Genomic DNA, 20,948 nt, shown 5'->3' with positions numbered 1-20,948 from the left:
AAAGCCCCTAGTCGCCACATTCCGGCGCCTGTTCGGGGAGGCTGTAGATTAGATATATTATTGATGGTTCTGTCATAAAGTACATTAATTATTTTACTCTTGTAACATAGTACAGTAGCTATGTTATATATTTCCAGTCAGATTTATAACGGAAGGGAAGAAGTCCATTGGACTTTTCAAATCGGCAAGCAATTCTGTCAGTCTCAAGTGGGTCCCATTCTGTAAGCCAGCAGAGCCCATCCAGTTTCATGTAGAAATTATTGATCATTTCTGCTGATTACTCTCATCGGCAGCAAATTCAAGGTAATGATCAATCACAACCCCCTGTATCTTAACCAACTGAAACAATCCTATACATTAAACGCATCTTTAGCCCACTAATATAGACATATATCTGACTAGCAGCCTGCATGAAGATTTTCAGTCTCTGCGTCCAGGACAGGAAGCAGTGAGCTTGGATCTGTCAATCAGCTTGAATCAGGAGAATTAAGAGGGTGAATATTAGATACAGCAGAGTGAGAACGGAGGGAGAGTGTGTGAGATGGAGAATTACAACTTTTGGGGAATGAGAGAGGAAAGAATGTTCGATAGAAACTAGAATTGTCTATTCTGAATTTCTATCCTGTACTGACAGTGATGTCTTCTGTAAACTTCTTTTCCAGAATATTACAAAGTGAGGATTTAGAGAAAGAAATCTCTAACCAAATGTCATGTCAAGATCTGACAGAATCACTCGATTCATCAGGACCTGAATATCATCAACCTTTCAATCTAGGAGGAGACGTGTTCTGTTGGCTTCAACAAATGTGAAACATCAGTGTGACCGGAAAAGCCCCGAGACACACACGCCCGAGTGACAGTGTTCCAGAGCACTGACTGTGGAAAGAGCTTTAACCAGTTACACAGCCTGAAAAAACATCACACTATTCGCAGTGGGGAGAAACTGTACACGTGTTCTGTGTGTGGACAAGGCTTCAACTGATTGTCCAACCTGGAAAGACCCGAGGAGACCCAAAACATGGAGAAACCTTGGAAATGTGGGGACTGTGGGAAGGGATTTAACTGCCCATCCAAGCTGGAATATCATCGACACAGTCACACTGGGGAGAGGCCCTTCACTTGCTCTTTGTGTGGGAAGGGATTCACTCAGTTATCCAACCTGCTGAGACACAATCTCACTCATACCAACGAGAGACCTTTTAAATGTTCTGACTGTGGGAACAGCTTCAAAAGCTCTCAGGAACTGATGTTCCACCAGCGAGTTCACAGCGGGGAGAGGCCATTCACCTGCATTCAGTGTAGAAAGAGATTCACTCAATTATCCAGTCTGCAGAAACACCAGCGAATTCACACTGGGGAGAGGCCATTCACCTGCTCTCAGTGTGGGAAGAGATTCACTCAGTTATCCCACCTGCAGACACACCAGCAAATGCACACTGGGGAGAAGCCATTCATCTGCTCCGACTGTGGGAAGGGATTTAATCGGTTTTCCAGTCTGGAGACACACCAGCGAGTTCACACTGGGGAGAAGCCGTACACCTGCTCTCAGTGTGGGAAGGAATTCACTCAGTTATCCAGCCTGCAGACACACCAGCAAATACATACTGGGGAGAGGCCGTTCACCTGCTCTCAGTGTGGGAAGGGATTCCCTCGGTTATCCCACCTGCAGACACACCAGCGAGTTCACACGGGGGAGAGGGCATTCACCTGCTCTCAGTGTGGAAAGAGATTCATTCACTCATCCAAACTGCAGTCACACCAAATAGTTCACACGTTGGAGAAGCTGTTCACCTGCGCTCAGTGTGGGAAGGGATTCTCTGAGTTAACCAGCCTGCAGACACATCAGCGAATTCATACTGAGGAGAGGTCATTCACTTGCTCAGTGTGTGAGAAGGGATTCACTCGGTCAACACACCTGCTGAGACACCAGCGAGTCCACAAATGATGGTACGGGTTGGATTCTGCTGTTATTGCTGCTGTTAATCAGGGCAGCACGGTGGTGCAGTGGTTAGCACTGCTGCCTCACGGCGCTAAGGTCCCAAGTTCGATTCCAGCTCTGGGTTACTGTTCATGTGCAGTTTGCACATTCTCCCATGTCTGCATGGGTTTTGCCCCCACAACCCAAAGATGTGCAGGGCAGGGTAGGGGCTAAATTGCCCCTTAATTGGAAAAAACGAATTGGGTAGTCTAAAATTTAAAAAACAAATTGCTGATGTTAATCACTTCCAGGATGAACCATGTTCATTCTGACAAGTTGGCGAAATGGGAGGGTCAGAATCTCTGCGGGACGGCCGGTCTCAAGATGCTCTTTGAGCCTGAGAGACCAGATTGCCACTGAAATGATCCGCAAAAGCTGATGAAGGATATTTATTTTATCCTGGGGAGTAAATAGTGTTTTTCCTACACATACAGGAAGATCAAAACTAAATACAGAATACAGCAGGGTGACAATCTGCTAAACACCCACAAAGCATGATGGGAAAAGTAGCCAATCTTGCACAGGGACTGTGAACACAGATGCAGTTTAATGAACCAGCCTGTTGAGTTGGCAGGGTGTGATAAGATAAGATATACTCAACATGAAACTGCTGCAGCTGTAGAGACTGCTCAGCAAGGACAGATAAGAAGAACATGGACAGCACTTGTGCCCTGTTGTTTTCAGCTGGTAATGTACAAACTGATGTACTAAGAACATTCACGATACTGGGAGAAACGGGATAAAAGCGGGGATGCTCAGAGCCACCACAGCAAAGATCGACAGGAATAACCATCACGCAGGGAAACCCTGGGTCCTGGGCTCAGAAAAGAAGACAATCTATCAAAGGGAGACTGACCACCTCACCTTGCAATGAGTAGTATTTGGGCCCAAGCCACGAGTTTTACGATTCATTGTAACAAGTAATCAGTACTTTAACAAGTGAGATAAAGAACAGTTCATGTTGATCTTTTGTTTTCAACATTAATTTAAAAAAAAAAAAAATTTAGAGTACCCAATTCATTTTTTCCAATTAAGGGGCAATTTAGCATGGCCAATCCACCTAACCTGCACATCCTTTGGGGCAAAACCCACGCAGACACGGGGAGAATGTGCAAACTCCACACCAACAGTGACCCAGAGCCGGGATCGAACCTGGGACGTCTGCGCCATGAGGCATCAGGGCTAACTCTGCGCCACCGTGTTGCCCCCTGTTTTAAACATTAATAAAGAATGAGTTGTACTTAATATCTTGTGTCAGTGTTTCTTTGTCGCCACGTCAGTTGATATCGTCGTCTGAGGGTCAACATTTGGCGTCTCTGGGTGGGCATGGTTAAGTGATCACCTTAATGTCACACTGTGTCCAAATTAAAATTGTGGCTGGTAATAATCCAGATTGGGAAAGAGTACTCCAAGATTACCGAAAGAATAAATGGCCTAAATGAGTCAAAGATGCCAATAAGGCATTCAAAGGTCCGGGACCCTTTGGACACTGCAAAGGGGTGAGAAAGGGGCAAGCGAAACGTGCCTCCAAGCTGAGGAAGGCTACAGCGAAAGCTAGTTGTATGAGGAGGTAGAAAATGCAAGGTTACAATAGCAATTGAGTGCTGCAAAACAGGAAACCGACACATAGCGCATTAGAGCCTTAGAAACAACCGAGGAATGAAATGCAGGTGTTACAGATGAGTCAATTTCAGACGGTGTGAGGAGGAAACTAGAGAGAGAGAAAGCTTAGAGAGAGATATGCACCTAAGAAGAGGTTTGTGGGTATAGGGCAAAAGTAGCGATTTACAGGCTGCTGTGAAGTCAAACACAGACCAGAGACAGAAATCAACCAACCACACAAAGTGTCAGAAAGAGAGAGAGACGCAGATAAAGAGGATAAAGGCATGTGTTCAGACCATCTGTATTATACTGTCCCTTTATACAGACATTTGATCTTTTACCTTGTTACCTCAAGTACGATGTAAAAGCTACTAAGCCGAATTCCCCATTGCCATTTCTTCCTCGTCTGGAGAATAAGATACATTAGGTATATAATCAATATCATTTGCGTTATGACTGGGGCATGGAGATGGTGCAAATCCATAAGTGTATTTGGACATTTGAGCACCAATTCCACAAACTCTCCCACAATGTGGAGGAGTCTATTTGTTCAATATCATTTGTAAAAGCCTTGGTTCATTGTTGGAGTGGATAGTATGACGGGTACACTTGTTGGATTTGCATCTGAATTCCGATCAGGTGCTCTGGTAGTGTGGGATTGTATAAGAGAAGTGATTCAAGTATTGTGTTTATTGATTCAAATATTGTGTTGTGATTCAAGTGTTTTATCTTTTATGTTTTCCATAATTTAAATACCAACTGTTTCTCTGTTATATATTTCAACCAGTTCCACTTTGGTATCTGGGGGTATAAACAAACAGAGCGATTGAACAGGGGGTGTACTCGGTTGTTGCCACTGGGGTTCTCATTGTCCTATGGTTGTACAATAAGTCCCATCAAATGTATGCAATATGATACACAGTAGCACAAATGGCTAGCACTGTGGCTTCACAGTGCCAGGGTCCCAGGATCGATTCCCCGCTAGGTCATTGTCTGTGCAGAGTCTGCGCGTTCTCCCCGTGTCTGGGTGGGTTTCCTCCGGATACTCCAGTTTCCTCCCACAGTCCAAAGACGTGTAGGCTAGGTGGACTGGCCATGATAAATTGCCCTTAGTGACCAAAAGGGTTAGGAGGGGTTATTGGGTTATGGGGATAGGGTGAAAGTGAGGGCTTAAATGGGTCCATTCAGACTCGATGGGCCGAATGTTCTACTTCGGCGTTGTATGTTCTATGTTCTTTGCAGCCCACAGCATTTCCATTTGTTAAATTATTGTAGCACTAAATCTACATCTTGCTTCTTCACGGTCATATGTTAGATGTGCAAATACTACAGAAGTGGCTTCTATCTGTACCCCATTATATTGTACTAACCATAATATCCTCTATTAAAAGAGGAGCATACGATGGAGTGTTATGATATCTGATATAACGACTTCCTCTAAGTACCCAATATTCCCCACTCTGTATAATTAGTGTTGACATTGTTACGACACCCTGGGTGAGAACACGGTCAATTCCAGCCCCACAGACCCCGGAGTCCCAACATAAGTGAATTAACCAATAGTTTGTGTATTTTCCTGAGATCTTTGACCATTGACTGCTCCAATCAATGTGACTTACAGGCACAAGATTGTAAGTAAAATATGAAAATGTGTTTATTCATAAGAAGAGATAAACATGTAATTGTAACAATGGAACAACAGTCTGCGAATCTAATTATTCCCCTCACTGTCCCATCCTCCACCCACACACACACACACATGGCAGGCACACAGTGGGGGTAAGGAAGGGTTAAAAACAAAAAGGTAATTAAACTGGGAATGTGAGATGAGTATCTTTGCTGAGGTTGTGATCTTTGTAGGTAGTGCTCTTCTCAGAACATGAAGTGTTGAAAACCACCAATTGGTTTTGGATCTTTTAGTTCCTGCCTTCAATGAGACCTTGCGGGCTGCAGAAATTCCTCTGGAGAGTCGCCTTTGCCAGATTGACTCTCAGTATCACTGAGATAACATTAGAATTCTCTACCTGAGAGTTTACAGCAGTTCTCCATCCACTCTGCCTTCCAACTGCTTGTCAGGTCTTTGTGCAGGGTTTCTAGCTGTGGTATGAAGAGAGAGAGGTGGGTCTGGTCTTCAGGACCTTTTGGGGTTCTCAGGAGAGAAATATCAGACTAGGCTTTTCCCAGCCTTTCAACAGAGGATTAAGCTTTCACAGGCTTGGCTGGAGAGACCGCTTGCAGCATTGCAATCCGAAGTCACTTTCACAGGCCTGTGTTATGGGCCAGGGTTTAGTGAACCCCAAAGTGTATCATGGAGTTCACCTTACCCACAGGTTTTAATAGATTGTGGTATGGGGAGCACACGGCCACTCTACAGGTGTGATACAGCAGAAATTGAAACGTTTTTTTTTAAGCAAAACAATGTTTATTCTATTAACTCAAGTTAACCTTTTTAAAACATACAGTGAACATCTTAGCAACCATCAATTCAAATACAACCCCCAAAGAATGCAATACTAAGTAATCCTTTAAGCTATCCTTTTAACATGCATAAGACTTTAAAAAAACGTTTAAAACACAAAGATCAGGTTGAAATTCACTATTGAGAGCAATTATCAGTTTTAAATCACCAAAGGATCGATTTACAGTCTTTAGATTACAGAGAGCGAGATTAATACACCTTTTGGCTGTGACAGCGGCTATCTAGCTCTGAAAATGAAACTAAAACATACCCTGCAGCAAACAGCCTAAAACGAAAGTAAAAAGCTGACAGACAGCCCAGCTCCACCCACACTCTGACATCACTGATAAACACCCATTTCTTAAAGGTACATTTCTTAAACACCCATTTTTTAAATGTACTCTCACATGACGCCTGGCTAAGAATGTTTTAATCACCAGCCTTAGCTGATAGTGAGAGTCCAGAGCTGCTCACTCCAGGGTTTTAACAGAACTAAATTAAAATGGATTCTGTGCTGCTTCTTCGCAGAAATCTCGGAAGCACTCTCCCAATCAAACTTGTAAACTGAATGTGCCCTGGAATTTCAGGAGCATTGGTTAGCTGCTAGCCAAGTCCATCAAAATGATATCACTGGACTATGCCACATAGCACACTGCACTGAGGGCAGTTCTCTTGGGCCAGTTCAAGTAGCACCAGAGGGGTTTCAGTTTAAAACCAAAGCCTGCAATTTCATAGCAGCCAACAAGACAGAAATTAAAAAGGAAAACAAGGGGCAGGTAAGGATTCATAAGAGGTTCCTTACAACATGGCTATAATGGGTATCGCTAAAACAGTACCCATTAACAAATTGTTATTCATAATACATTCAACATCAATACTATATACATGTGTTAATCCCCTGAGCTGGCATCCAGGCAACCTATGGTTGTGACGGGCTAATTAGATGTTCATTTGTAACCCACAGTGGGACCATTCCCTCGCTAATCTGCCTCAGATTTTCTCACACCTGACCAAGCACCCATGATCCATTGGTGCTACAAACATCGTTCTTATTTTCATCATCCAAAATAGTTTTCCCAATTAATTGATTACTTTTTTAAAAAGAAAGAAATTTAGAGTACCCAATTCATTTTTTCCAATTAAGGGGCAATTTAGCATGGCCAATCCACCTACCCTGCACATCTTTGGGTTGTGGGGGTGAAATCCACGCAAACACAGGGAGAATGTGCAAACTCCACACGGTCAGTGACCCAGAGCCGGGATCGAACCTGGGACCTCGGCGCCGTGATGCAGCAGTGCTACTCACTGCGCCACCGTGCTGCCCCCCAATTAATTTATTAATGGAGATTGCATGATTTCCCAATAGAGCGGCCAAGTTTTAAATTACCCAGGTCTGTACCCAGTTGAGTTCACTGAATCCCTTTCCCCTTCCCCAGAATCCTTTTTGCTGTAAGCTGAACGTTCGGACCTTCAGGTTAACAGTTGCTAGATCAATAGAATTAATCATTGTAGTTCTGGTATTAAATGCCGTAGTGGTATTCGTCAAGCTGCATTTTAACCTGTTTTGTTCCTCGGTGCAGCTATTGGCCATGTCTCGCCGTTATAATGGGCAGCTTCGGTCATTGAGGTAGGCTATGTCTGTAATGTTTAGGACTACGGGCACCAGCTCATGGTGACATTATCATAGAAAATCTTATTCTCATTAATTAATACAACCCCATCTCTGGTCCTGGACTCGTGGTTGGATGAAGTGGGCCAGTTGGCACGGGTGGTGACGAGGTCTTGACTGCTTCTTCTGTGGTGATGTCGAGCGAGCGGGTACACCTCCCATTCCTGTGGTCATCAGTCCCACGAGAATCGATACGGCTGTTAACATTCTATAAACTTAAACAAATGCCCGCCCCAGTCGTCACCGGTTGGCTACTGCTAATGTTCTAAAAAACAAGATCAATTAGTGAGGTGCTTTGGTTGTGACCAGTGTTTCTAGCGCCCACATCCTTGGATGTCCAGCATGTATCCCTGGTCATAGTTACTTTGCACGGTCCCACTCACTTGGGTGGAATCCGGGTTTGTCAGCTGATAACATTTTCTTTTAAAGTAGTTTTCACATTCCAGAATTGTCACTAATTCAAACAGCAGTGTGGTTGGCTTTTAGATTTCCATTACATGTATTTCATCTCCTCTTCAAAAGAAGCCTTGTCCTTGTATCCATAGAAACCATCTCAATTCCCTTTTACTTTCATCCCGCCTTGTCCAACTATCACCCATCTTGTTCTTGCTCTCCATTCACTCCGCCGTAATCCGGCGACAAACAGGGTCACATCAAGCTCCTCGAACGGATCTTTACCCTATTCACTTCCTCAGCTTCCATCTGCAAATACAGACATGACCCTTTTCCTGAATGTCCAGAGATCCCACTCAATGATACTGGGATGTTTCCCTCATCCTTAACTACTGTAATTCACCCATTGAAGGAATAGACTCTTCCCTCTAGCGTCTGACACTGTTTTCAAAAACAACAATCATTTTCACAGCTGTAAATTTCAAACAGTTCATTCTCTTGTCGCTCGAGGACCTCAAAGACAGAACACTGCAAACTCCCAATCCCTCACTGCAAATTTAGACACACACAGTTATCACTTTTCATAATTCCCTAGAAATATGGGACACATATTAAACAGGCAAGGAGTAAAACTGAGACGACACATGAGCAGACTATAGGGAGCTAACAAGTCATTAGATCGCTCACACAAACAGCACTTACACACACACAAGGAATCATACACACACAAGGAATCATTCACACAGGAAAGGATTTGTGTTCATTTTCTCTCTATTCTTTGTTGTCCTTTCTTAATTATCTTAACCTCACTAGTGACTGGGTGGGATTTAGATTGTGGGAAACAGATTGTTACATTTTGTCAAAAATAAAGAAATTACCACCTGCAAAAATGCTTGTTCCTTATTTGGGGAGATGTGATAAACATGATATATTTCTCACACTGATTCCAAATTGCCCTGAATTACGCTGAAAATTTCCACTTTTAACTGGTCTTGTTGAATTCCTACAAATCCACAATTAAACTTTATTTAAATTAAAATAGACATCTACAGAATCACAGACACACAATTTTCTAGGCGATTTAAAACAAATCTGCTGTCTCCTGAAATGGTTAATTTCCCTACAGAACCTAAAGGGACAGGAAGACTTGGCACGCAATGTGTGTCCCCTTTCGCAATTTAGAACATCTTTTGGCCTATTTGCTTCAATTTCATTTCTGTTGTCTATCCTTTTCCCCTTCAATTTCCAATATTTGCTACTTAACCAAAGTTGCAAGCGATATTTTGTGAAATGAGCTGTTAACTGACTCTCAACATTTTTATCACCCAAATGTACTGGGGAGTTAAAATTGGATTGCTGCCAAACTCGTCTTATCTTTGTTTTGGAACAGACTTACTGAAACATGGGTTACTTACTTTCAAACCTATCTCATAAATCCAAGCGGTTGGAATTTTATTTCAATCAGAGTTTCACATTAGATGAAGTTTAGTTTCCTATCCAAACTAATTGTAAACATTTTTTTAGAACCTCTTACTAGCATCTCAAAGGGAACAGTAAATTCATTTGTTACATTTTTAACTATAACTGTTGTTAACTCGCCAGGACGAGGGGAGAATATATGACTGAATGTTTAGGGCAGCCTCTCCCTTGGTAATCGCAGGAGGAGCTGTACTTGTCCTTGTCAACTTGTCAACTTTGGTTTAAAGTTTGCAAAAATGCTTTTTCACAGACGGAGTTTTCCTTTGAGACACAAGCCTGTATTTCATTTCCAGCAGTCCAGCTGAATGGTTTCATTTTATCGTTCAGTTTCCTGTGTCTTCAGGCAGGTAAAGTGACACCATTGCCTTTCCTCAGCAAATTTGTGTTCCTTCAGGATTCGTCTTACCCTGTGGGTTTACTAAATGTCTCTCCTTTTCCTTCAATTCTCAATATCTATTGGTTCTGGCCACAGGGAGATGAGGCTCAGTATCCTCGGCCCAATGGCGATTGGTGATTGTGTTTTATCCACTGGGGCGGCCCCACCCTATCTGCCCAACTGTGTTGCTGCAAACTGCAGCCACCGGCTGGACTGGATTGTCTCATTCCTTTGTCTAATTCTTCACTAAATATAGGCTGCTCAAAATTATTACCCCTTTTGTTCTCTATCCTTCTTCTGACCCATCCACCAGCTTTCCTGTTCCCCAGCCGTAAGGTGTGGGTCCCAACCATCTTTCTGCATTAACTGAGATTGATGTTCCGCTATGAACCCTGTGATGGAGCTCACGGCTCCTCAATCAGAACCCGGGACATTCTCTTTCTTTTTGTATTCGGCATTATTTATTTATTTATTTTCTGATGCGATGGAGAAAGAAATATAACAAATAGACAAAAGTAAAGAAAATGCAGTGAACTATGCGGCTTCAACTACACTCGAGTGAGCATTGGCCCACTTGCATGGCTTCAACAACCCGAAGCATGGTACATTGGCGAGACCATGCAGACGCTGCGACAACGAATGAACGGACATCGCGCAACAATCACCAGGCAGGAATGTTCCCTTCCAGTCGGGGAACACTTCAGCAGTCAAGGGCATTCAGCCTCTGATCTCCGGGTAAGCGTTCTCCAAGGCGGCCTCAGGACCCGCGACAACGCAGAATCGCCGAGCAGAAACTTATAGCCAAGTTCCGCACACATGAGTGCGGCCTCAACCGGGACCTGGGATTCATGTCACATTACATTCATCCCCCACCATCTGGCCTGCGAAATCCTACCAACTGTCCTGGCTTGAGACAATTCACACCTCTTTAACCTGGGGTTACCCCATCTCTGGATCTGTAAAGATTTAATCACCTGCTAATGCTCGCATTCCTAGCATTGTTTGGCATCTTTGAATTTGTCTATATACGTGTTTCTGGAACAGACCTCTTCATTCACCTGAGGAAGGAGCAGCGCTCCGAAAGCTAGTGACATCGAAATAAACCTACTTTAACCTGGTGTTGTAAGACTTCGTACTGTGCTCACCCCAGTCCAACGCTGGCATCTCCACATCATTTCAACAACCTGTGCAGCTTCAACCAGACGCTCGAGTGAGCGTTGGCCCATCTCCGCAGCTTCGAATCCGTCAGTCACGTTAGCGTGCCTTCAACCAAAATGGTCCGCCTGCGTTCATTCCCTGGTGCGCGGTTTCAGATAGACACTTGAATGAACGTCAGTCACGCCTGTGCAGCTTTGTCAATGTTGGTCACAGCTAGACACAGTGTTCGAGCTGGGAGGGCCAGGCACGTCGAGGATCACTGGGCGTGGGGATGGGGGGGCACCACGCCACCAGGAGTGGGATAATGTACAGCACAATAAATACCTCTTTGCACAAACATTATATTATGATGCCTCTGTCACTTTCTTCTGCAATGTGGGCTGATCCCCGGTCCCTTTGCCCATCTCTCCAGGCATCCCCCCCCCCCACCTGATGTGGCACCCACCCACCCTCTGGCCGTGGACGTCCCTGAGGCTCTGTCCGATCCCCTGGGTGTGCAGATGCTGCGTGTATGCTCTTGTCTCCTGCAGTGTTCAGGCACAGTGTCCAGGCATCAAGGTTTGATTGCAATGCTAGACAATGACTCCCACATGCTACAAGGCCTGCCCACCCACGGGAATCCACTTGGCATCTGTGAAGGGCTCACTTTAAGGGCGCACAATTGCCAATTCCCGATCAGCAATAGCCTTCAGCCACACAGCCAGAGGCCTCAGCAGTTGATGGGGTTATCGGTGGTCGTTGGGGCAGATGGGCAGGGACAAGGGTTGGCTCTGGAATGGGAACACATGATCCAGGGGTTGGCATGGTGGTGCCCATGTAGTTGCCACCCCCAGAGCCTCCCCTCACCCCTTGGTGACCCACCCCTGCAGAAGGTCCCCCACCCCCCGAGTACTGGGGCAGCATGCCCAGTGCCCCCGGGCTCTTTGCCTGTGAGCAAAGATGGCTACTCACCTCGGCTCACCACAGGAGTCCTTCTGCCTGGTGTTATGGGAGAAGCGTTTTCAGAACCCCAAAATGTATCATGGAGTTCAACCAACCTCCCCCTTTAATGGATTGCTGCTTTTGAAACACGTGGCTTGTTCCCCAGGTGTGATATTACAATTATGGACATGTGGTTTTTAACACAAAACAATGTTTATTCTATGAACTCAACTTAACCTTTTAAATAAACATTGGATCCCTTAACACCCCTTACTTCAAAGACAACCCCGAAAATAATACAACACTAAATAATCCCTCAAAATGTTCCTTCAAACATCCAAAAGACTTCAAACCTTCAAAACAGTAACACACCAGGTCACAGAATATATATATTTTCTGTTGGGTGGGAGAGAGAAGCAGCTTGGTTGACTTGAGCTCCAGCACCTTGCTTTTCTTCCTGCAGCTCACTGGAAACACACAGACACATCCAAGCTGCTTTCTCAAACTGAAACCAAAAGCAGAAGTGAGCTCAGCTCCTCCTTGTGACATCACTTCAGTAATATGATCAGCTTAATCTGTTAAAGGTTCATTTCTTAAAGGTACTCTAACATGACACTGGTTTCAGCTTTTCAAAAGAAATACTATTCGGCGCCAGTGTGAGCACTTGCTGAAGAGGCCGATGAATGACGGGAGGCCATTGGATCTGGGGTAGCTCTTGTTAATTGTATAGAAATGGGGCTGAAGTGGTGATAATTGGTTTCTCACCTCGCTACGGCGAGATCCTGATTTCACCAAGGGGAATGGGCCGGTTGCATCGCAAACTGTTTGGCGCCTGGCGCGGATCTCGTTTTGGGCATTTCCCGCTGTTCAGCGGCCTCGTTCCTCTTAATCGAGAGCGCAATGAGGCCGGAGAATCGCGCCCATAGTCTATAGTGTCAGTCGTGGCTCAGTGGGCAGCTCTCTCACCTCTGAGTTAGAAGTGTGTGGGATCAAATCCCAGTCCAGAGACCTGAGGACAAAACTCCAATCCAACATTCCTGGTCCCAGCACTGAGGGAGTGCTGCACTGTCAGAACAGCGTTCTTTCAAATAAGATGTTAAACTGAGGCCCTGTCTGCCCCTCTCAGGTGGGTGTAAAAGTTCCCACAGCCACTATTTTGAAGAAGAGCAGGGGAGTTATCCCCGGTGTCCTGGTCAATATTTATCCCTCAATCAACATCACTAAAACACATCATCGGCTCATTATCATTTGCTGTTTGTGGAAACTTTGGATACTAAGGGGCAATTTAGCGTGGCCAGTCCACCTAAACTTTGCGCATCTTTGGACTATGGGAGGAAGCCAGAGCACCCGGAGGAAACTCAAGCAGACACAGGGAGAACATACAAACTCCACACATCTCTCATTACTTAGACATGAATACAACAGAACTGTTTCTTACTATCCCTTTATCTGATTCTATATAATCCCTTATTTGTGGTTTCAAATGTTGAGGCTAATCAGAGCTTGAAGGTCTCTCTTGCCAGTACATTTATCCTCATTGCACATTCTTTACATACTCAAAGTGAGCATTACATTTTTACAGCAATTTAAACTGTCTTTTAACGTAACAATTGATTTATTAACTAACTCAATTAAAGCTCACTACTTATTCAATCATCTGTTTCTGACAGGTAGCTAATTAATACAGTAATCTTCAATTAATACATTTGGTTAATACAGGATACAGTAGTTCAAAAAGACAGTTTTGTAGAATACAATAGCTTACTTTCTTACTAATTTTGATCAGATGGAACAATGAACCTTATTCTTGAGCCAGATTTTGGCAGTATATGATGACCAGTAGCTTTTCAAAATTTTGGAATGCGTAGTTTAAACAATTTCCACTACTTCAGCAGTTTCTGGAAACATTTTGATTTATACAGTATTCATTTTTTAATTAGAAGTCCACTCATGTGCTAGAATTTAACACCGCTTCCTTGACCTTGTTACTTATGGATGAAGGTTATTTTTAAATTAAATTTTGTCACGAAGCATACCCATCGTTCCCCACATGATAGCAGTGACTACACTTCAAAAGCACTTCACTGGATGTAAAATGTGTTAGGAGATCCTGTGGTCATGAAAGGTGCTATAGAAATGTAATTTCATTTTAGAAATAGTCCCCAGACTTGGACATATCATCCTCGGCCCACTCACAATGATCATTAATAAAGATTGAGTCGTAGTTTTGTGTAACAACCATGCCTTTCACTCCATTTCAAATACCTTGTGAAAAACCAAACATAGGATATTGTGAAATTATTTAATTTGAAACAGAACGAGTTATTCTGATTTGAGATTCACAGCCTGACAATTGTGCAGGAAGTAAATTCAACTATAGCTTTCAAAATGGAACTGGACACACTCTGGAAAGAAGTATAAACTTTCAGGGTACTGGGATTAATTAGATAGTTCATTCAAAGAGGCAGAATGGGGACGATGGGCAGAATGGCCTTCGCTCTCTGAAACCAATTTGCATTTAAAGAAATTGGTAAACATCTGGAGCCCATTCCCTACGATGGGGGTAGAAGCAGAGATGATGGAATGTTTCCAAAAGGAAATTGGATGGGGACCTGAGGGAAATAAAACGACAGGGATAGAACAAGGCGATGGTGAGATCTACAGAGAGCCAGCATGGACTCAATGGGCCCATTGGCCCCATTCCCAACCCTAATTCCTGTTTGATCTAAAAAGAGAAAATTCAGATGCTCCAGTCTCTCCAACTCACTGAAGTCCGTCATCCCTGGTACCATTCTTGTAAATCTCCTCTGCACCCTCTCTTTTCCTCTTCACATTCCTATAGCAGCTTTTCCAGTCAGTTTTTATGTTTCTCACCAGTTTGCTCTCTCATTCTATCTTCTCTTTATCAGTTTCTTGATCCTCCTTTGCTGAATTCTAAACCAAGTTCCCAATCCTCAGGCTTACTACTATTTAACTTTCCTTGTTAGCAACTGTTGTATCACTTTTCCTGTTGGATTTCTGTTCCCAAAAAGAATCTATATTTGGTGTATATATGAGAAATGAGAGGCGCCAAAGTTCCGGCAAGGGAGAGGGAGAAAGTGAAATAGAGGGAGAGAGCGCCTCGTGCGAGGGGCAATGTTGAGAAGGTGGACCCTTCATAGATAACCTCAGCCAGTACGACAGTTGAACCCCTGCTATTGGAATCACTCCACATCGTGAACCAGCCATCCAGCTAACTGACCCCCCTCCCCCTCCCCCCCCCGGCAGATATATAATAATTCCTTAAATATTAGCTATTGCCTGTCTCTCATTATACCATTTAATGTGGTTTCCCAGTCCCCCTCAGACAACTTGCCCCTCATACCCTGATGGTGTTTCTCACAGAAGAAAACTCAGATAAATTCAACAAAAACATGTAACCACCAGGGCCCATCGTCATGGCAATGTGGTATAATTTGGGAGGATCCAAACAGAAATGCAAACTAAATATCGGCTCACTTCCAAACACCCCTTCACTCTGATCCTTGTGAAATTTGAAACAAGGAATTTGCAACAAGGCTCAAAGAGCGTCAGCCCACCGGAGGCAAAGCCGTGAGACCGGCCAGTCCAGCAGAAAGAAACCCTACGGCCATCCCCATTGACCAACTCTCAAAATGAACAAAATTCAGTCCTAGATGTAATTGAAGCAGATACAATAACAGAGAATCCAACCCCTGTAATCACTTGTGAACTTGTTGGTGTCTCAGCAGGTGCAATGAATCAAGCGTTCCCTTCCCTCAGCGCGGGGTGATCGGCTTCTCCCCAGTGTGAACTCGCTGGTGTTTCTTCAGGCTGGATAACTGAGCGAATCCCTTCCCTCACTGAGGGGTGATCGGCTTCTCCCCAGTGTGAACTCGCTGGTGTTTCTTCAGGCTGGATAACTGAGTGAATCCCTTCCCACACTGAGAGCAGGGGAATGGCCTCTCCCCAGTGTGAATTTGTTGGTGTGACTTCAGACTGGACAACTGAGTGAATGCCTTCCTACACTGAGTGCAGGTAAAAGGCTTCTCCCCAGTGTGAACTCGCTGGTGTATCCGCAGGTGGGATGAATCTCTGAATCCCTTCCCACACTGGGAGCAGGTGAACGGTTTCTCCCTGGTGTGCACTCGCTGATGTGTCCGCAGGGTAGATGAATCACTGAATCCCTTCTCACACACCATGCATATGAATGGCCTCCCTCCAGTGTGGACTCGCTGGTGTCTCCGCAGGCTGGATAACTGAGTGAATCCCTTCCCACATTGAGAGCAGGTGAACGGCCTCTCCCCAGTGTGAACCCGCTGATGTTTCTTCAGGCTGGATAACTCAGTGAATCCCTTCCCACACTGGGAGCAGGGGAATGGCCTCTCCCTGGTGTGAACTCGCTGATGTGACTGCAGGTTAGATAACTGAGTGAATCTCTGTCCACACCGAGAGCAGGTAAACGGCCTCTCCCCAGAGTGAACTCGCTGGTGTGATGTCAGACTGGAAAATTGAGTGAATCCTTTCCCACACTGAGAGCAGGTGAACGGCCTCTCCCCAGTGTGAACCCGCTGGTGTTTCTTCAGGCTGGAGAACTGAGCGAATCCCTTCTCACACTGAGAGCAGGTGAACGGCCTCTCACCAGTGTGGCTGCGTCGATGAATCTCCAGCTGAGATGGGACACTATATGCCTTCCCACAATCCCCACATTTCCACGGTTTCTCCATGTTTTGGGTCTCCTTGTGTCTCTCCAGGTCAGAGAGACAATCAGTTGAAGCCTTGACCACACACAAACTGGTGAAGGGCTGGTTTAGCTCAGTGGCTAGACAGCTGGTTTATGATGCAGAACAAGGCCAGCAGCGCGGGTTCAATTCCCGTACCAGCTTACCCGAACAGGCGCCGGAATGTGGCGGCGAGGGGCTTTTCACAGTAACTTCATACTTGTGACAATAAAAGATTATTATTAAACACGAGTATGGTCTCTCCCCGCTGTGAATGGTGTGATGTCTTTTTCAGGCAGTGTAACAGGTTAAAGCTCTTTCCACAGTCAGTGTTCTGGAACACTCTCACTCGGGTGTGTGTGTCTCGGTGCTTTTCCAGTCACACTGATGGTTAAAATCTTTTGAAGCCGCCAGATTGGGCAAACATTTCTCCTTCTAGATTCAAAGGCCGATGATACTCAGATTCCAAGGTATCGAGTGAGTCTGTAAGACCGAGACATGATAATTGAAATTTCTGTCTGTAATTCCTCCTCTTGTAATATCTGTAAAAGGAGTTTACAAAAGTCTACACTCAGTATAGGATAGAAATTCAGAACAGAGAATTCTAGTTTCTATGGAACATTGCTTCCTCTCATTCCCCAATACCTCGTCTCCAATACCTATTCCCCAGACCTAGTCTCCAGGGAGCGGACTTGGAGGGACGGAGTTTCGGAGCTGTGACTGTAGGAAGGATGAGCTCGCTGACCACTGCACCCTGGTACAGGAGGCCATTCAAGCGGGGAGAGAAAGTGGTAGCTGACGGGGATTCTGTAATTAGGGAACTGATTCCCTTTGGAAGCAGGACCGAGAGTCCCACATGGTATGTTGCCTGCCTGGTGCCAGGGTGAGGGGCATCTCTAACCGGCTTGAAAGGATATTGGAGAGGGAGGGGGAGGATCCAGTTGTTGGGGTCCACATTGGGACAAACAATATCGGCAAGACTCGGAAAGAGGACCTGTTTGGGAATATCAGGAACTCGGAACAAAATTAAAGAACAGATCCTCAAGGGTTATAATCTCTGGATTATTCCCCAAGCCATGTGTAATTTGGCATAGGGACGAGAAAATTAGGGAAGTAAACACGTGGCTAAAGGAGTGGTGCAGGAAAGAAGGGTTCCATTTCATGGGGCACTGGCATCAGTATTGGGACAGGAGGGATCTGTACAGTTGGGACGGTCTCCACCTGAACCGATCTGGGACCAGTGTCCTCCCGGAACGGATAAATAGGGAGGTAACAAGGACTTTAAACTAACAAATGGTGGGGGAGGGGAAGGTCTCAGGGGAACTCAATACAGTTCCAAAAACAAGTAGCAGCATGGTCTGGACTGGACAAATAGACCGGTTATAAAGTTTACAGGAGGGACAGAGAATACAGCAGAGTGGGTGGAGTAGCCTTACTGATTAGAAATACTATCACCTCAATGGTGAGGATTGGATTTGTTAATTGTCACGTGTATCGAGATACAATGAAAAGTATTGTTCTGCATACAGTTCAGACAGATCATTCCATACATGAGAACAATACATCGGGCAAACATAAATACACAGGGGGCCTTCTCCTCCTCCAAAATAGCCCCGTAAACCGGCAATACTACCCCTTCCCCAGACCCCCTGTCGTCAGCACCTCCTCCAGCAATGTGGAAGCCGGCTTTACTTCGAAGTTCTGTATCTCCTTTCTGGCAAAGTCTCGAATCTGCATGTATCTAAATATTTCCCCTTGCTCCAGCCCATACCTCGCTCCCAGTTCCTTCAATCCCGCAAAAAGACCCCCAAGAAATAAATCTTTTAGTGCCCTAATTACTTTCCAATCCCATCTCCGACAATTTCCAACCCCACTTCCCTATCTCAAATCTATGGTTATCCTCTCCTTTTTTAAGGAGAAAGTCGACATAGCTTTATGACAGGAAACTCATCTGGACGATGAGGAACACTTTAAATTGGGGTGGGATTAGGTGGGGCAGGTTTTTTCATCTCCTTTTCATCTACTTGATAGCAGGGGTGTTGCAATCCTTATTAATAAAAATATCTCTTTTAAGGTTGAAACCTGCACCAAGGACAAAGGAGGTAGATATGTGATCATTAGAGGTTCGGTGCATGGAGATATTGTTTCAATAATGAATGTTTATGGATCGCCAAATTACTCCCCGGAGGCCTTTGTGGATTTGCAGAGTTAGCTTCAACTAACTCTTTCGTGGTTGGCGACTTCACCTGTCCCTTAAATCCTCTGGTAGATAAGCTCCCGGTTACCAGGAAAGCCCCCCCCCCCCCCCCCCCCCCCAATGCTGCTAGGGCGTTGGCCTTTACTTGTGAGGAGGTGGGTTATGTGGATGTTTGGAGCACTTTGCACCTGAGGGGAGGAGATTTTACCTTCTTTCTAGTCCTAATCAATGTCACACTAGAATCAACGACATTTTTATGTCAAGGACGATCCTACACCTGGTGTCCTCTTGCACCAAAGTGAACATCGATTGTGGACCATTCCCCTGTTTCTCTGGAATTCTACTCGAGGATTCACCCCCAGGTCGAGAATGTGGACGGTTGCTGCCTCTCTGATAAGAGATATTTCATTTACTATGCATTTTAAGAACGAGTTTGAGTTCTTCCTTTGGATTAACTTGACCCCTGGTATTCCCCCTCCATTTTATGGGAGACGTGTAAAGTTTATGCTCGGATGCTGAAGAACCAGCAATGTCTGGGGGTTTGTTTCACGAAGGCCGAGCAGAATTATGAGGAGATCTCAAATAAGCTATTGCTGAAGGAGGTTAATGCGGCAAGAGTGGCTTTGGACTCCGTATTGATTCAGCAGGTTGAGAAAGGTTTGCGAGGCAGACGTTGTACGAGTTTGGGAATAAACTGAGCAAATACTTGACCTGTTGACAAAGAAAAAGGCCGACATTGGAACAATTCCCTCTGTGTGACGTGGGGGAGGGAAAAGGGTTGTGAGGACAGAGGAGATAAACAGGGATTTGGGGAATTCTATACAGGATTATAAAGTCTCTGAAGTCTGGTGAAGTGTTGTTGGATATGGAGCATTTATTCTCTTCCCTGAAGCTTACGGAGGCCTCAGAAAGCCAGTGTGAGCCTCTTAATGCTCCCCTTTCTAGGGAAGAGGTCTCAAAGGCCATGAAGGAGCTGCAGCCGGGTAAAGCCCCGGGACCGCAATGGCTGTGGGTGTGAGTTTTATCGGGCGCTTGAGGATTTGTTGTTGGACCCATTGATGGGTATGTATTGTCACTCTTTTGACTCAGGGATGCTGCCATCGACTCTTCGGGAGGCTACTATCTCTTTGATTCTGAAGGACCCAGAGGAGTGTGTCTCTTATTGGCCAATATCTCTTTTGAATCTTGACTTCAAATTACGATCTAAAGTTTTGGCGAGCAGGCTGGAGGACATCCTTCCAACAATCGTGTGGGGGCGGGGGGACCAGTCTGGGTTTATAAGGGGGAAGACTTTCCAGTAACAATGTTGGAAGGTTGCTGAATGTGATTCAGGCTTTCCAGAAATACACAGTGGATGGGCTGGTGATCTCCTTCGACGCAGAGAAAGTTTTTGCTCGAGCCTCCATGAATGTCTTTAAGAGAGAGAGAGATCTGGACCAAGCTTTCCAGAGTCTGCACCCTCCCTGGATTCACTTCCTTTCCCTTCAGTTGCTGCAAGTCACCAATTGAAGGTGAGAATGAGAAAAGAAATGGAAAGGGGGAGAAAAGAGTTTTACTCACAGATGTTGCAGACAGGAGGATATTTCAGTCTGTGTGAAGGTCAAACTCCATTCACACAAAGCCCGCACTGATTGCCTGGAGTACCACAGTCCTTCCGGTCATCCAATCTTTCCCATTGGTCAACGCTTCAGCAGGAAGGTCAGGGGTGAGCTTTCCCTCGCACATGCGCATTCTCTCCTCTCCCTCGGACATGCGCATTCTCTCCTCTCCCTCGGACATGCGCATCCCCGGGCCGGGGGGGAGGGGAAATCACCGTGCGACTTCTCGGTCTGGCCGGAGCTGTCAGCCGGTTGCCTGGAAACCTTGTCTCGAGCAGGGGGAACAATGAATGGGGCGGAAGAAGGTTGTTGACCAATGGGAAGAGTTGGTGAACCGGAAGGACTCACTTCCACCATCCAATCAGCTCCCCCGTTGTTCGAACGTGGAAACTGGACAATGA

At 45.2% G+C, this 20,948-nt stretch overlaps 2 protein-coding genes across 2 annotated transcripts in view; one reads left to right on the top strand and one right to left on the bottom strand.

Moving 5' to 3' along the window:
* Positions 1 to 20,948, top strand: part of LOC140417991 (uncharacterized) — a 49,386-nt gene that overhangs the window by 1,294 nt on the left and 27,144 nt on the right. Inside the window, exon 2 of the mRNA XM_072501421.1 lies at positions 663 to 1,942. Coding sequence (XP_072357522.1) covers positions 1,019 to 1,942 — 924 coding nt within the window. The 5' untranslated portion in view covers positions 663 to 1,018. The remainder of the gene's footprint in view (positions 1 to 662; positions 1,943 to 20,948) is intronic.
* LOC140420238 (uncharacterized) lies at positions 11,994 to 20,860 on the bottom strand. The gene is made up of 2 exons (XM_072504273.1): positions 20,510 to 20,860; positions 11,994 to 17,294 (listed from the first exon to the last, which is right to left on the bottom strand). The coding sequence occupies exon 2, from the start codon at positions 16,756 to 16,758 to the stop codon at positions 15,892 to 15,894; it is 867 nt and encodes a 288-aa protein (XP_072360374.1). The 5' UTR covers positions 16,759 to 17,294; positions 20,510 to 20,860; the 3' UTR covers positions 11,994 to 15,891.

This window comes from Scyliorhinus torazame, chromosome 5, assembly GCF_047496885.1.
Source record: "Scyliorhinus torazame isolate Kashiwa2021f chromosome 5, sScyTor2.1, whole genome shotgun sequence".
Classification (NCBI taxonomy): domain Eukaryota; kingdom Metazoa; phylum Chordata; class Chondrichthyes; order Carcharhiniformes; family Scyliorhinidae; genus Scyliorhinus; species Scyliorhinus torazame.
This window is presented reverse-complemented; position numbering and strand designations above follow the sequence as displayed.